The following is a 16,156-nucleotide window of genomic DNA, read 5'->3' as shown; positions in this document are numbered from 1 at the left end:
TCAACTTTCAAAACAAAATGTTAAGTTCCAACTGTAATTCAGAAGAATACATCTCTTTTCTTTATAATTTCTTCTAAAACATTGAGGGATTTTGTAAATGCAGTTCTGTGAATCTTTTTTCCTTTAATACCTGCTTGAACTTACATTTTTATACTTCAGAATTTCAAACAAACATCTCTCTTGTGCCCTTGAGGGTACCAGAAAATGTTTGCTTGCACATCAAAATAAACTATTACACAGTCAACGTATCACAGACTCTAGAGATTAATAAACATATTCTAAAGTATTCATTATTACTGAAAATAAGTTTGAATCTTTAATAAATGCAGCACTCATGTGAATAAAAAATATTCTTTTAATAAGTCTACTTATTACAAACACATATTTTTGCTAATTCTCTAAGTTGTTTTGCTGCCACTTCCAAGAAACAAAACTAACAATACTTATTAGTGGCCAAACGACATTAAGTAAATAAAATTAAATGAAAGTACATGAAATACAAACTACATATCGTATGAAATCCAACACTTACCACAGGAGCATTTTCTGCAAGATTTAACTGGCACTAATTACGAAAGGGCACTAAACTGTCTAATGCTGTTGTATGCTGACCATCAACAAATGGCAGTTCTGAGGATTCTTTGTCTCTGTAGTATAAACCACATACACTGCTGGCCATTAAAACTGCAACACCGTGAACGAAAGCAAATACAAAAAAGATATATATTGCCCATAAACAGTATGGCATGAAGACAAAATGATTAAATTAATGAGCATTTTGGAGGTTTATAGGGGTGCGAAATTAGTAGAAACAGCTGCCACCCCATGCAGCTAAATCGATCATTATCTGGTTAGGCATAGAGTCAAACTGGGCTTGGATGACAGAAATGGGCAACTCATTCTGTGCTGCTTCAAGTCTATGCCACACTTCATCAACTGTATTAGCTGGAGAGAGGTGGCAGGCCAGTCTTTCAGCAACCCATGACCAGATGTTTTCAATGGGTGACACATCTGGAGACTGTGCAGGCTAGGACAGCAATCATATACCCTTAGTATCGAGGAAGGTCAGAACACGACATGCAACATGTGGTCTTTCATTACCTTGCTGAAACATAGCGTTTTGAGGCCTCAAAGGTAGGGTACAACCACTGGATGTAAGATGTCAGAAATATACCCATCTGCGCTCAAATTCCCATTGATCCGAACTAGAGATGTGTGTGTCGTGTACCCAATGGCTTCCAAAGCCATCACACCAGGGCCACGGCCCTATTCCGATATCGAATGCAAGCACGTGAAGTGTGGTTTCCTCGGACACGTATAAGGACATCAGAATACTGCACGTAGAACTGGGACTTATTTGAAAACGTGACATAGTGCCGCTCCTGTACCCAGCTCTGTCGCTTGGCACACCAGAGACGCCATCTCTCTCTATGCTGCATTGTCAAGGGAAGTCGGAGTAATGGTCACCCTGCTGATAGTCCACGCTGCTGAAAACGTCGACGCACCTTACAAGCTGATGCTGAGAGTGCTACAAACATGCCCATTTCTGGCTAGTGGTCCGTGATGTGGTCGTACGGTTTTGCAGGGCTAACCTCATAATATGTCTGTCCTCTTAGGCATTAGTCATGGGAGGGCATTGAGATCCTGTATGTCGTTCAGTTATGAACCTCAGTAATCCATTGATTCCATATTTCCATGACAGTGGTTGGATGTCGACCAGTGCGACCAGCGACATCACGGAACGATAATCTACATTTTTGATAGGCAATGATCCTACCACTATTGAATTTCGAAACTTGCTCGTAAGCATTTCCTTTTCTTATTCGAGGCATAACACGATATTCTGAGCAAACTCCAACCTTAGAAAACACTTTCTGAATGAGAAATCCACTTCACAACTTTTCTTTTAGGCAGTGCTTCAGGTGTGGTTTCTCCTTCCTGCGTCGTCTAAATGCGCTGAAATACTAATCATCTGCATATCCCAACTTCTTCCTTTCTTGTGATTTTGAAATTCGTCAGATCATTCCCTCCTGGTGTTGCAGTTTTAATAGCCAGCAGTGTATATAAACTTCTTTGTGGCTTAGAGGGATGCCACTGAGCGACATTTTCACAACCATCATTACGTGCTGAATTGACTGGAAGAAGATTATTAAGAGACTGTCTATTTTCCATCCAGCTGTTACAGTTGGCTACTATGGAGATCAATGGTTATGCATTTAAAGAATGGTTGGTAAAAGTCATCTGTATCCACACTATACACTCTATGCATTTTCTGGATGCCATATGTATGGATATGATAGGGATAAAGAAGTTATATTGTAAGGCTCAAAGAAATGAAATACAGTATGTCACTTTAACTACATTTCTGTGTTGTCATATTTTTTTTTTCCTTTATAACCCAGAAGAAATGGTACTTAGTGTTATCGCAACCACTTTAGTAGAAGTGACCAGATTTTGAGAATGTGCCAAACTCACAACCATGCTTATAACAAACCTTCAATCAACAAAGTGTCACCATTTTAGCATGCTTTCTTTTTGTTGTATTCCAGTGCCTTTTATAAACAAATTTTGGTATTTTATGCTTTAAACTTAATTTTAAAATATGTGCATGTGGAATTTGCCAGAGGCAGAAGACCCTGTGATAAAATTTCTTTAGGAATGCAGAATGTCCAAATTGAATAAAAAGAAGAAGCGTTTGATAGTTACCAGAGTTTGCATTATGTCTGTCAATTGTCTAATGTTTTTTTATGTGTAAACAGATGACTGTGTACTTGAGGAGAAGAATAAACCCCCAAAAAATTATAGAAAGATTTGTGAAAAATTTTAATATTTTATTTTTTCATGTATCACATAATATTTTTATAATTAAAATTTGTATATTAAATTACTAAAGCATATTTCCATATTTCATATATTTATAATGTTTTCCAACTTACAATAAATATCAATAGTTTGGGAATCTTTAAAAAAAAGTCACAAAAGCCACCAACTTGCATTCATGACTTAAACAACTGTTTCCTTTCCATCTGTAAAATGTCACCACATTGTGCCAAGATCATTGGGTTAATATGTAAGTACCAAAGAAATTAATGAAAAATATGGTGAATGACTTCAGCAGAGGAAAAAAAGAAAGATGGTTTGTAGAAACATCAAGCTGTGGTATGTTAGCTGAAATCTTTTGGTATTTGATAAAATGATCAACAAAAAATGAAAGAAAAAGAACAGAAAACACATTTTCTTGTTCACTACAAAAGTAAATGGCTGTCTCATATGAAAATGTCGTACTTGGTTATTAGCTAGCACCTTATACATCATCAACATCATCACCCACAACTCTGCTTTCCTGTAGCATTTCATTTCCTTTTCTCATGGAAAGTTCTCGGTGTTTGTTCATTGCATCTCAATTTTTACATCATGTGTTTACTAGGTTTGCTGGAAAATGAACCAGAAGCAATCTATTCCAAGCATCCATTATTTCAAGCTCACGTGAAAATATGATACTTGGGTATTAGCTAACACGTGCTGAGCATCAACATTATCACTCACAACTCTGCTTTCCTGGAACAATGGAGCTAACTTAAAAGTTGCTTTGGATTCTTCTAGAAAAATGGAAAATCTTATTTATTTGTTTGAGAAAGGATGGAAATTGCTGTTTTTTTATTTCATTGTCTGGTTCAGATTGATGAAAGTGAGCAAATATCTGTGTATTATTTGTTTGGTAGCCCTTTTCTCATGGAAAGTTCTCAGTTTTTGTTCATTGCATCATAATTTTTACATGTGTTTAATAGGTTTGCTGAGAAATAGACCAGAAGCAGTCTATTACATGCTTGTATTATTTTGTATAAAAAATAAGTGTTTCATGAACTAGCAGCAAAAGGCTTGTTTAGAGAAAAAACAGTTGAAAAATGAAGAAAAGTACTCTAATATAAAAAGTATAAATCACAAAATTTTGTATAAAATTATAATTTTTGAATAACTTAGAATATAAATATTGAGCATTATGTTTTAAAAAAAATCATACAATTTTTTTTTAAAGTTCTATTTCAATTTCAGTATTCAGTCCAGTTTAAAAATCCTTGTTTTTGCGAAGTCCAAATAATTATTTTGATTTTCAAGGAAGGTCTTCCATATTTTTTAACAGAAAACCATAAGTATAAAGTTGTACATATCCAATACTTCCTTTGATACATTTTAATAAATCACAAATATCTTACTATACAAATTTTCTTATTTATAATTTGCCTTTGAACATTATAAATATTGCAATATCTTACTAAAATTGTGGCTTTATTCTTATTTCGTACTTTTCAATTCATTCTCATAGTCCTGCCAATGGCCAAGTGGACTGGTAATTCAACCTGGGTTTGAGCTCAGGCGAATGGCCTGGTTGCATAGTTGATTTTTGTGGTTTTTCACATTTGTAATGTAAATATGAGCCAATCCTGAAAGAGTCCTTTTTAAAAGCATTCCTTTGTAGGTAAATCCTCTTTGGCTGATATGTTACTTCATCAGTGGTTAAGGGTTGCTGGAAAAGTTTTTATTCCTGGTATAAGGTAACTGATCTTTGGGAACTGTACAAAAGTATTTCATAGTAAAAAATTAATTATAAAAAAATATTACTTTCTTTCTTAAAAATGGTAGCCCTAACCTTTTCTTATATGAGAGGACAAAAGGAACTATTATTTGAAGGTAAAAAATATTCCTGTGATTTCTGAATTAGTACTTCCTACTACTTTATTCTGCGCATTCATTTATTGATTAATTATTAACATTCATATCACTTTTTTATACATTTCACTTTTAAATTACATTATCCATAATCAATTTTATTAAAATTACTCTCTCATAAATTATTAATATTTTTTAACATTCATTACAGCAGTACTGTGTATAAAAACTTTCATATTTTTTGTATGATTACTCAAAATACAATTTTTATATTTTCTCTACTAATGTACAAAATTATTTCATTCATTTTTTGCATTTATCTCATTCTTATAATAGTTCAAAATTACACTAATTATTACATTAAATTTTATTAATTTTTCTTAATTAAAATTTGTTATTAAATTTAATCAGCATGATTATTAAAAAGTAAATTTCTAATATCATAAAATTTTAATCTATTATCATAGTAAAAATAATATTACATACTAGATTTCAAAATAATTAATATTATAATCAGTTGTTGTTTGACAACTATTAAAAACATTTTTAAGTTCATTTATTAATGAATAAAGAATTGCTTCATTTTTAAGAAAAAATTTAATTATCTGTTGGTTAACAAGATCATGTATTTTGTTGCGTTTTTAAATGAACTAGTAAAATGTGTAACAGCTAAACCATTCAAATAAATGTTTAAATCACAGCATTTTAATTTTCCCCAACAACACTTGATGCTTTTCCAACAGAAGAACTTTATATTACAGTCAATACCACAGCAGGTTTATTAAATTAGAAGTACTTTGTGACCAGTAGACAATGGGTTTTCTTTTCTTGCATTTCTTGATGTTTAGGATAATTCAGGCTAGATATTAGAAAAACTTGACAGCCTATTTTACATTTGTATAGATTCTAAAGGCCACTAAACTTTGAAGCACTAGTATGTTGTATTTTTTCAAGCAATTCCCGGACTGGTATTGGCTGTGATATGGCAAATTTTGTTCTCATTCAGTCAAATTTGTTGAATGATAGAGCATTTGAAGAAAGGGCTGAAAAAATTATGCAACCATTTCATTGAAGAACTTGGACCTTGCAGTTTGAGGTCCTTTTGATGAAGCAGGGGTTTCCTGGCAACCATTGAGTGTACTGTTAATCTAAAATTATTGTAATACGAGGGCCATCCAGGAAGTAGATTACGTTTCCGTCTGTGTCCGCTAGGGGCAGGGCTAGCGCGGCCATCTTGGGGTCAGAGCGTTGCGCAGCTCAGTCTGCATCTAGCCGTGCTAGTGAGAGGTTCGTGCTGTGCTCCGTTCAGATACTGTGACGGTTTGAAATGTCTGCGTTAATTGAAAATCCTGCGAGGTGAGCTCAGTAATAAAGTTTCTGACTGCAAAAAACTGTAAACCGATAGAAATCTATCGGCAGCTTCGTGAAGTGTATGGGGACAACATTATCACTGAAGGTGGAGTGCGTCAGTGGGTCATAAGATTTCAAAATGGCCGAACCAATGTTCACGACGAAGATCGAAGTGGGAGACCCAGCATAGTGACCGCCGAACTTCTCGAAAAAGTCGATGCTAAAGTCCGTGAAAATCGAAATTTCACAATAACGGAACTTTCTTTGAGTTTTCCACAAATTTCGCGAAGTTTGTTGCACGAAATCATCAGCGAAAAGCTTGGTTACCACAAGTTTTGTGCAAGATGGATTCCAAAAATCTTGACAGAGGACCACAAAAATCAGCGAATGGCTGCAGCGTTGAACTTTTTGGACGCTTACCATAAGGATGGTGACTCTTTACTCGATCGCATCGTTACTGGTGACGAAACATGGGTGAAACATGTGAACTGTGAAACGAAATTGCAATCAATGCAGTGGGGGCACACAAGTTCTCCCCAAAAACCCAAGAAATGCATGCAAACAATGTCGGCAAGGAAGATGATGGCGACTGTTTTTTGGGACAGAAAAGGTGTAATTTTGGTGGACTTCCTGGAAAGAGGCACTACAATAAACTCTCAAAGGTATTGCCAAACTCTCCAAAAACTCAGAAGAGCAATTCAAAACAAGCGCAGAGGAATGTTGAGCTCTAAGATCTTGATCACGACAACGCCCGGCCCCACACGGCAAATGTCACTCGTAAAGTTCTTGAATCTTTTAAGTGGGAGTTGTTTCCTCATCCGCCGTACAGTCCCGACCTGGCACCGAGCGACTTCCACCTATTCCCAGCAATGAAGAAGTGGCTGGCTATGCAGCGTTTTGATGACGATGCACAGCTGCAAGAAGAGGTAACGAAGTGGTTGAAGGCGCAGGCGGCCGAATTTTTCGACGAAGGAATTTCCAAGCTCGTACATCGCTACGATAAATGCCTTAATTTGTATGGTGACTATGTAGAAAAGTAGTATTTGAGTGTGGCTTTCATCTGTATATAATAAAATTTGTTTCCTATACTTTGTTTATTTTTTTATTCCAAAACGTAATCTACTTTCTGGATAGCCCTCGTAATTTAAAAGTTGTTGACGCAGCAGAGAATGTGACTTATGGAGTAATGGAAGCTTTGCACTTAAAAGATGTGAGCAGTCATAGTAAAGTCATTCTTGAGACATTCTTTAACATGTTGACTGGCCTGACCCACCGGTGGGTCATACTTGTTTTTTCCTTGGGGCGGCATGACCCACTGTTGGGTCATGCTTGATTGTTCCGCGGGCCGGCATGACTCACCGATGGGTCACGCTTGTATATAAAAAAATACTGAAATATGCTTGTATATAAAAAATACAATTATTATATTATGTTACAAAATGTATAATTTTATAATATAATAATTTAATTTTGTATAATTTTATATTTATAATTTTAATTTTATAATTTTTAGTCCAAAGGGGCCTGAAGGACTATTAATTTCGTTTTGACGTTTTGCACTAAAAACTATAAATGGCGAATCACTTTTTCAAATTGTTGCCACCAAATATTAGAGCCCTGTATTATATTTAAGAAAATTAAATAATGAAGAATTTATATGAAAGTATGTAAGTTTTAAAGTATGTATGTTTACTGTGATAAAACAATAGTACCTACAGCCATCAAATTTTGAATAACGGAATCTTCCATAGAATATGGGCATGTGGAAGCCCCAATTTGAATTTTAAATTTGTTTTATTATTTATTCATATTTTGTTAAACGTTAACGAATTTTTGATAACAATTTCAAAGATTTAAAAGTGAGTAATGGCAACGTCTTACAGAAAAAACATTTTTATCTCCATCTTGTGAAAGTGTGTATCCAGAAATTCTAAAGATATGCTTATTTTAAAATTATTTTGCAATATTGCTGTTGAACTGAATTTTATGGTTTGAGTACATAGAACATGATATTTAATAAATAAAGTTAACACACAAAACCTTAAAAAAAGTCCCGTTAGACATAATTTAAAATCCAAAACCTTTCAGATTTTTTTTTATTTTTTAATATTAAAATTTTAATTTTTATAATTTGGCTCAGCGTCGCGCCGTAAAATGGACAGCTAATTCAAGCGCCGCTGCACGAAAAGAACAATAAATATCCCTGCCGCCTTCAACATATTAACACGAAGTTTACAGTGTAATGAGCATGGTGCGCCTATCCATTTGTGATCACATTTGGGCTTTTTCAGAGTCTTTATACTAGTTAGTTTCAGTGAAGGAAAGAGCTGCAAGCAAATTGACTGGAGGGATGAAAACTTGCTTCAGAAGCAAGTAGAGATTTTGACATGTTCGAGATGAAAACTTGCTTTAGAATGATTTAATGTTGGTTAAGATTTTGCCATCTCTTAATTTTATTGCTTGGAGCTTATCTAAATTCTAAAAATTTTGCTTACCCTAAATTTTGCCATCTGGTGCGGTCATACCAGCTCTAGCACCAGCCCTGGACTTAATGAGTTATTCTTGAGTTAGACAGAACTAAATGTAGTCATTTGACTGAGTATCATTTACAAAATCTTTTTACTATATATGGAAAGAAATTTGTACTGTATGTATTATTTATCTCCCATCTGTATTATATATAGGTAAAACTTCTTATCTGAATTAATATGAGACTTCTGTCCATTGTTAGTTAAATGGCTGTCTTAGTTTAATTTGGTTTATTTGATTATGGTAAAGCACTTGAGGGCTATATCCCTAAGAGGAGAGATGCCTTTATGGAGGACTTTCTAAGGGAAACTGGGTCGTATACACATGAGGAAAATCGTGAAAATACCCATGCAGCCAGCCCATTTGCCAGGATTCAAACCCCCGACCGAACCACCAGTGTTTAGTGACTTTACCACTCGGCTGCTCGTGAGCTCAAATGGTTGCTTTACTTAATGCATGTATCAATTATATAAGTTCAAGCTAAGAAAGGAAAATTGTGCTCTATATATAATGAATCCGTGCGAAAGAAAAGCTGATGTTAAAATCTATTGTAAGTGAAGAGGAGGATTTAAAAGTTGTTTATAACCAGAGCCGTCCTGTATTGTGTTTTCTGGAAATTTCCAAAATATTGACAAGTTAACAAAAAGTTGCCAAATATTGCCACCTTTTAGCCAAACGTTTTTTACCAAGATCTGTTAGTTATCACCAGTTTCTTTATCAACTTCTTGTGAAACTATATTCAGAGTTACAACATTTGTTTTCAAAATTATAAATATTGCAAGCGGAAAAAAAGCAACTACATGTATGTAAGTATTGTGACTCCAAATTAAAGATTAGACAAAATGCACATTAAATTATCTTAAATCATCAGAAAAGGTGATAAATAAATAAATAACAACAAATGCACAATAATTCAAAATAGATTTACAATTCAATATTTCAGTTGAATAAGAATTAACTCTTAACCCGCGGGAAAGCGCGTGGGGTGTATCATACCCCAAACCTACATAAAAGTAGAATATTCCTAACTTGTGAAACTGAAATTCTGCATTAATTTCAGTAGCTGAGTTTCTAGTTGTGGTTGACGTTCAGAACAGTTTCTTTGCCTGTTTGTTTCAGAAAAAGATTTATCGGTATTTTGTTGGAACTGGGGTATGACACACCCCACGCGCCTGTCCGCGAAAGTGTTTTTCTGAGTGAACATTTAGTTTAGAAATTTATTTATAGAGTGTAACAGTAAATATTTCTACTCGCAAGTGATTTTAAAGTACTTGACATTAAATTCTTAAAAATTTCTATCTGCATTATGGTAAAAATACTGACTCCCTATGAATTGGAGATGCAACGTCTGTGAGATTTATTAAAAATATTTGAAAGTGATGAAGATTGCATTTCGAAAACTAAAGATGAAACTAGGAATATTTTCTACACTGTTTTGGTTTCGAAAAAGATAAAACATTAATTCCTGATGTTCCTAAAAAAGGAAAAACTGTTTTTATGCTTTCAACATTATATAACGATCATACCATAGATAATACTATTGGAGAAAATAAAGCGTCAGGAATTATATGTTTTTATAATATGACTAAAGGAGCAGTGGATATGGGGGATGAAATGTCAGCCAATTATTCAATTGCCAGAATAACAAGGAGGTGGCCAATGGTAATTTTCTTTCCTGCACTGAATGTTGCTGTAATAAATACTTGAATTATATTACATTCAAATGCTAATCCACCGACCAGAAACAGAAGTCTGTTTTTGAAGGACTTAGCATTACAATTAATGAAAAAAAGTATTGAACAAAGATCAGAGATTACTACTTTACCAAGAAACTGACATATTGCGTGCAAAACAAGCAGAAGTTTTGATGAAGAATTAAAACGAATACATGAAATTCGAAATAACTAAGTATGAAAGATGTGATAAATTTTTTGCCCTCGCGAAAAGGACAGAAGAACGTGAATGCAATGTTTAAAATGTGAAAATATTCTGTGCCAAGAACACATGAATGTATTTCGTTCAAAGTGTGAAGAAATAAAATAAGCATTGTGTATTAGAGATGCAATGAAACTTAGGGGCATGATGTTTGTTTTTTATTATTTTCATTTATCTTAATTTTAACTCTAAGATTATTTTGGAAATTAATTTTTTGAAACCCAATTATTATTCACGCATTTATAATACACAAGAACAAGAAAAACAGCTTTAAAACTAAATGAAACTATTTTTATCGTATTTTAAATATTGGGGTATGTGATACCCCGCGCGCCCACTCTTAATAACTTTTCTTGGTGCGACTTCCGCCGGGTTAAGGTAACTAATTTTAGATACATAGATATTTTTACTGTAAATATTTGTATATGTATTAATTCATCATTTGTATCCTTAACTTTTTGAATATATACGTAAAAAGTACACTGATAAGAGATTCTCTCAAATCGATATTTTTTATGGTTATAATTCATTAACTGTATGGTGAAAAATTTAATTTATAAAGTATAAATTTAAATGTATTTATTTTGTTTATTGCAATTCTTATCTTTTTTATTTAGGAGCAAGAGAATTTTAAAGATGTATCAGAAAATGATGAAGGATTTAGTTCTGTTTCTGGATTTAACCAAATAGAAACTATAACTGGTTATTTAAAGAAAATTGAAAAAGATAGGGTGGTTTCTGTTAAGATTGCAGGAAAGGTTGTGGAAGACTTGAAGACAGTGATCAAAAGAAATTTTTCTGGTTTGTATGTTTAATGTCTTTATAATATAATCCTTGATTTTTCTATAATTGTAAGATATAATTAATAATTTCTGCAATTCTAATTGGAAGAGAAAATGCCAATGTAGGATTTAAATAAAGTTTTTTTTTTTTTTTTTTTTTTTTTTTTTTTTTTTTAAATTATTGTAAAGAAGACCTATACCTGATCACTATAAAAAAGTAGAATATCATTTAAAATCTGTGTTGTATAAAGTTCTTTCATTTTTTATTTATTTATTGTTTTATATTTACTTGTATATAATGCGTCTATCTTCCTTTTAGCTTACAATGTAATTCATTACATAATAACTTTTTTTTTTTTTTTTTTTGTGCTCTGATTCTGTATGGACATCAGCATACACAAAAGCTATATTAAGAGTCTGAGACAAAATATAAATACCTTCGGAGTAACAATTTGCTGACTTCATCAACTGCCATAGAAGACTGCTATGGTTAATTGAGTTGTAATTATCTATGGACAGGAAAATTTTTGTAATTGATGACAGAAGTAGGAAAGAGAGAGTAGCTGGAATAGGAAAGAGTGAGTGCTGTCTTGTGATCAAGTTAATTTTATATATTTTTAACTAGAGCATTTTGTTTTGTGTAGTTTTAGCATATGTCATGATCTAAAGAAGATGACTGGTTGTTTAAATGCAACTTTATGTAGCAGCATAGTATTTTTCTTTGCGTAAGAGGCTTTTCTGAGATATTAGTTGTTCCAATTTAGGCAAAAGACTTCCTGATTTTCGACTGTACCTTTTACCAGTTCGAATGTTGTTTGTTTTTAAAATGTTAAATGATTTTTGTGTGACATGTCTTAATTTAATATTTTGTAATTTAACTCAAAAACATGATTTCTGGGGTGTGAGATTGCCCCAACCCAAGATTACAAACAAAGGAAAATCAATATCATTTTGTAAATTATGCACTGTGGCATGGTACTGCTATGAATGTTTCATGTTCCTGTTCTGAAAATATCATGTTTCACTGAACATCAAATGCTGCTGCTTATCATCTGGTATATTTACCAATTAGCGCAAAACAGTTTTGAAACTGTTCTTTTGCTTTCTGGTGTCATTAAACAGTGTTTCATGTGCTGTGAGAATAGCATTAAGAATTTGTGAACTTTTGTCTTAGTTATATCTATGGAAAAAGTAAAGCACTCATGTACGTTTTGAAAAATTTTACATAAATTGCATTCTTTGAATTATGTTTTTAAAGAGCGATAATATACGCGATGTGCATCAATATTTACCTTTTGTAATTGTGAGATTTCTATGTCACACAGTAGATGAGCTAACTTTCGTAAATATGCATGCACAAAAAACACATGATTTAATGATGTAAAACACATTAACTCAATTGGTTTTAACAGAATTACAATGCTCACTTCTCAACAAAAAAGAAAAAAAAAAGGGTGGGGATACGAAAAAAAAAATATTCAACTCTTATTAACATTTTTGAAAAAAAAAAAATATTACAATATTTGTGGGATTTAATGTTAATTAACCAATTATTATTTGAAACTTTACTGTAACTTAATCTCTCTGTAGTCCTCAACAGAATGAGGCAAGAATTTAAATGTTATAGAACTTCTGGCAGCCTCGCTTGCAGTTTCTGTTTTATCGCCAGCTCTGCCAAAGCTTATATCAACTTTAATCACTTTAAAAGTCAATGTTAAAAGACATATTAAGAGGTTGTCACATCTAGCGACAGTCCCTGCTAAATAGGACTTTTCTGAGAAACGAGATTCTGGTAGCACTGGTTTAAGCAGGATGATTCCTAGAAACAAAACAGCTCCATTGGAAGCGAAGTTCCGCTTAGCTACGGAACGATGTATTGGTGACACGGGATATTTTGAAACCTTGCTGAAAATGTTTTGGTTGCAGCTCTGTCCAGGGTAGATATCAACCAATCAGACAAAAGTTCTGCTTCTGAAGGATCACGTTATCCCAATCTAAGCAATAATCGATTACTGGTTAACATTCAAATCTGCTTTGTGGGTTTCCTGGAAATATGTGGGTTCTGAGAATTGTCTGTTTCGACGTCCAGTCCTAGACTATTTTGTGTGTAGTCTCAGACTATGTTACTTTAATTTGAATATCAGTACTTGAAGGTATTTAAAATATAATAATATTTTAAATACCTTCAAGTGGCAAAAGTAGTGCCTTATGTTAAGAGTTAATAAAATTATTAATTTTAGCATTTGTAGGACAATTCTTTTAACGCAAAGAGCAATAATTTGCTCGTCAGTCTAACAGGGTCTGAAGTACACTGATTTAAGCATCTACAATAGCAGAACCCTACATATTATCTCTTTGTTAAAAGCTATAAGTGGTGGGGTCTGAAGGATATTGATTTAAGCAGCAGAAACCTGTATTATCTTTTCGTTAAAAGATATGAATAATAATTTTCAGGACTTACATAATATCCCATCACCACGAAACTGTTGCTAAGCATTATGGATAAGTGTAATGTAACAACAGGCTTATAATATCTGTGCTTTTTGTTTGATATAACTTTTAATTGATTCTTAATAAATCACTTTTTTCTGAACAAAAATGTAAATTAACTCCTATTTCTGATTTTTTTTCCTTACATTCTGAAAAAATTATTTAAATTTGGGACCTGCCTTCTACAGAACAACAAGCAATGAATTATTTTCAGTTATGGCAGCCTACTGTCAAAAATGTGTGTATTAATTAGTACTTTATTCGAAAACAGACAAACATTGGCAGTGCAGTGAGAAAAATTGGTCAAGATATTATCCATTTGAAAAGAAATGTGGTTGGAAGGCTGGAGAATCACATCTATGACTGCATTCTGGTTCATTTAATGTCTGGTTGATGGAATTAACATCTATTAAGTGGGGAAAAGTAAAACTAGGCATGACTGGCAGAATATTAATATACAGAGTGTTTATAAAATCCAGGACCCATTTTGATGTTTAATAACTCATAAAATAATGAAGATATAAACAAACTTATGGCATTTGTGGATGGAATAACTTATATATTTTCCTTTTCAGGTTTGAATATCTTTACTTTTGTAAATATCATCTGCGCGTGTGGTTAATTTCAGATAATTTCATTTCCCAGTCTAAATATCTGTACTTTTCTAAATATCGTCTGCTTATTAATTGCATTTTTCTCTCTTTTGTTTTTGGCAACTAATGCCAAACCTCCATGAATACCGTGAGGCACAAAGGGATTCCCAAAGGTTAATGTGTGGTGTGGACTAATGCATGATTGAGTCATTGGGCCTTTCTTTTTTACAGTAAAGACGGTCTCATCAGTCATATACTTAGACATGTTGGAAAACTTCGTATTTCCACAACTAGAAGAGCTTCAGCCACTTGGGCGAGGAGGTCCTTGGCCACCCAGATCACCTGATATATGGACTTTTTCCTTTGGGGATTTTTAAAGGACAATGTTAGTGTCGAACATTGATGACCTAAAAGCCAGAATTACAACCGCAATAGCCTCTGTGGATGCCGACATGCTTGCCGGTACCTGGCGTGAAATTGAATATCAACTTGATATTCTCTTTGTGACGAAAAGGGCACATGTGAAAGTTCATTGACAAGGGTCATGAAACTTTTTGAGTCTATCTAACCATTTATGTTATTAATTTTAATCTATCTTTATTATTTTTGAGTTATTAAACATCAAAATGGGACTTTATAAATACCCTGTATTTTAACTTCTGTGAGAGGTTTGTACTTCTAACATCGTAAACAGAGCTTCCTGTAAAATCTGGGGACTCAACAAAATAGTAAAAATGAATAAAAACATCTCTACAAAATGCAAAAATGAGGTAGGTCAAATACTGATAATTTATTTATTTGAATTTCTTCAGAATTGCACAGAATTGACTGCTCAACTTTGGTGTCTTTTGTCAACAATACTAATACTGTTAGTGGGACAGTGCATAGATATCTAATTTTCTCCCAGCATGTGCTATTTTTTACTATTTTCATTTAAGAACTAGTTTCTGTGCTTCAATTAGATTCTATTTAGAGCCAGTTTATTCCTAAAAAATGAGAGCTTTCTGCATATTTTGTTATCATTTAAAAATAATAGTTATTTTTCCATTATGCACCTGCCACGCTTTTTGGTATGTGTGTCTGTTTATATTGCTCTGCATTTTGGCAGGTTTTTTTAAAATGTAAACAATTTCTAGTTACAAGAATAGTTTATAAGTGGCAAACATATTACACATGCACGCACATCCCGAAGGCACTATCATTGGTGCTCAGTGTCTATTTGGCTTTTCTTTTATAGGCACCAAAAAGCATGGTCTATGAAAGAAAGGGAGGTGCATAATGGAAAAATATAAACTATTTTTTTCACTGTGATAATAATTTTATAAGAAAAATCTAATTTTTTAATTTGGTAGGTTGATGCTCTCTGATTTTATTATGCTGGGAAATTCATTTTCCTTATTGTAAGGCTTATAACAATATTCAGTACGTGTTGGTTGATTTGTTGCAAAACCTAGGAACAGTCTGAAATATTACTTCTTCTGAACAACAGTCTGAACAGTCTGAAATATTACCTTATTACTTCTTCAACATATATCTCATAGAAAAGGTAGAATTAGTTTTGAGAAATGCATTGTGGAATGCAATTCTAGTACTGAAATAGAGCTTGTTGGGATCTTGAAATAAAATGGCTCAGTGGATATGCTTTCAACAAAATTGATTTTTTCCCCCAGTTTTATTGAAAGTATATCCTCTGAAGACAGTAGCACATTACATTCATGGATGCATAATTGGAACAGATACCTGTCATGTTAAAGTTTTTCATAGTACTTTACATTGTATTTTCTGTTTGTTTTACTTTTTATTTGTCAC

At 33.1% G+C, this 16,156-nt stretch overlaps 1 protein-coding gene across 8 annotated transcripts in view; it reads left to right on the top strand.

Moving 5' to 3' along the window:
• LOC118187177 (terminal uridylyltransferase 4-like) overlaps window positions 1-16,156 on the top strand; it is a 150,401-nt gene that overhangs the window by 29,900 nt on the left and 104,345 nt on the right. For all 8 annotated transcript variants that reach the window (XR_015044449.1, XR_015044450.1, XR_015044451.1 and 5 more), the window contains one exon: window positions 11,100-11,283. Coding sequence is in view for 5 of the 8 variants with exons in the window: in XM_085827751.1 (XP_085683877.1) it covers window positions 11,100-11,283 (184 nt within the window). In the remaining 3 variants the exon portion in view is untranslated. The remainder of the gene's footprint in view (window positions 1-11,099; window positions 11,284-16,156) is intronic.

Source organism: Stegodyphus dumicola, chromosome 12 (genome assembly GCF_044657685.1).
Source record: "Stegodyphus dumicola isolate Sdum_Otavi_A_Nest chromosome 12, ASM4465768v1".
Lineage (NCBI taxonomy): Eukaryota > Metazoa > Arthropoda > Arachnida > Araneae > Eresidae > Stegodyphus > Stegodyphus dumicola.
The sequence above is the reverse complement of the archived record's forward strand: the minus strand, read 5'-3'. Positions and strand labels throughout refer to the sequence as shown.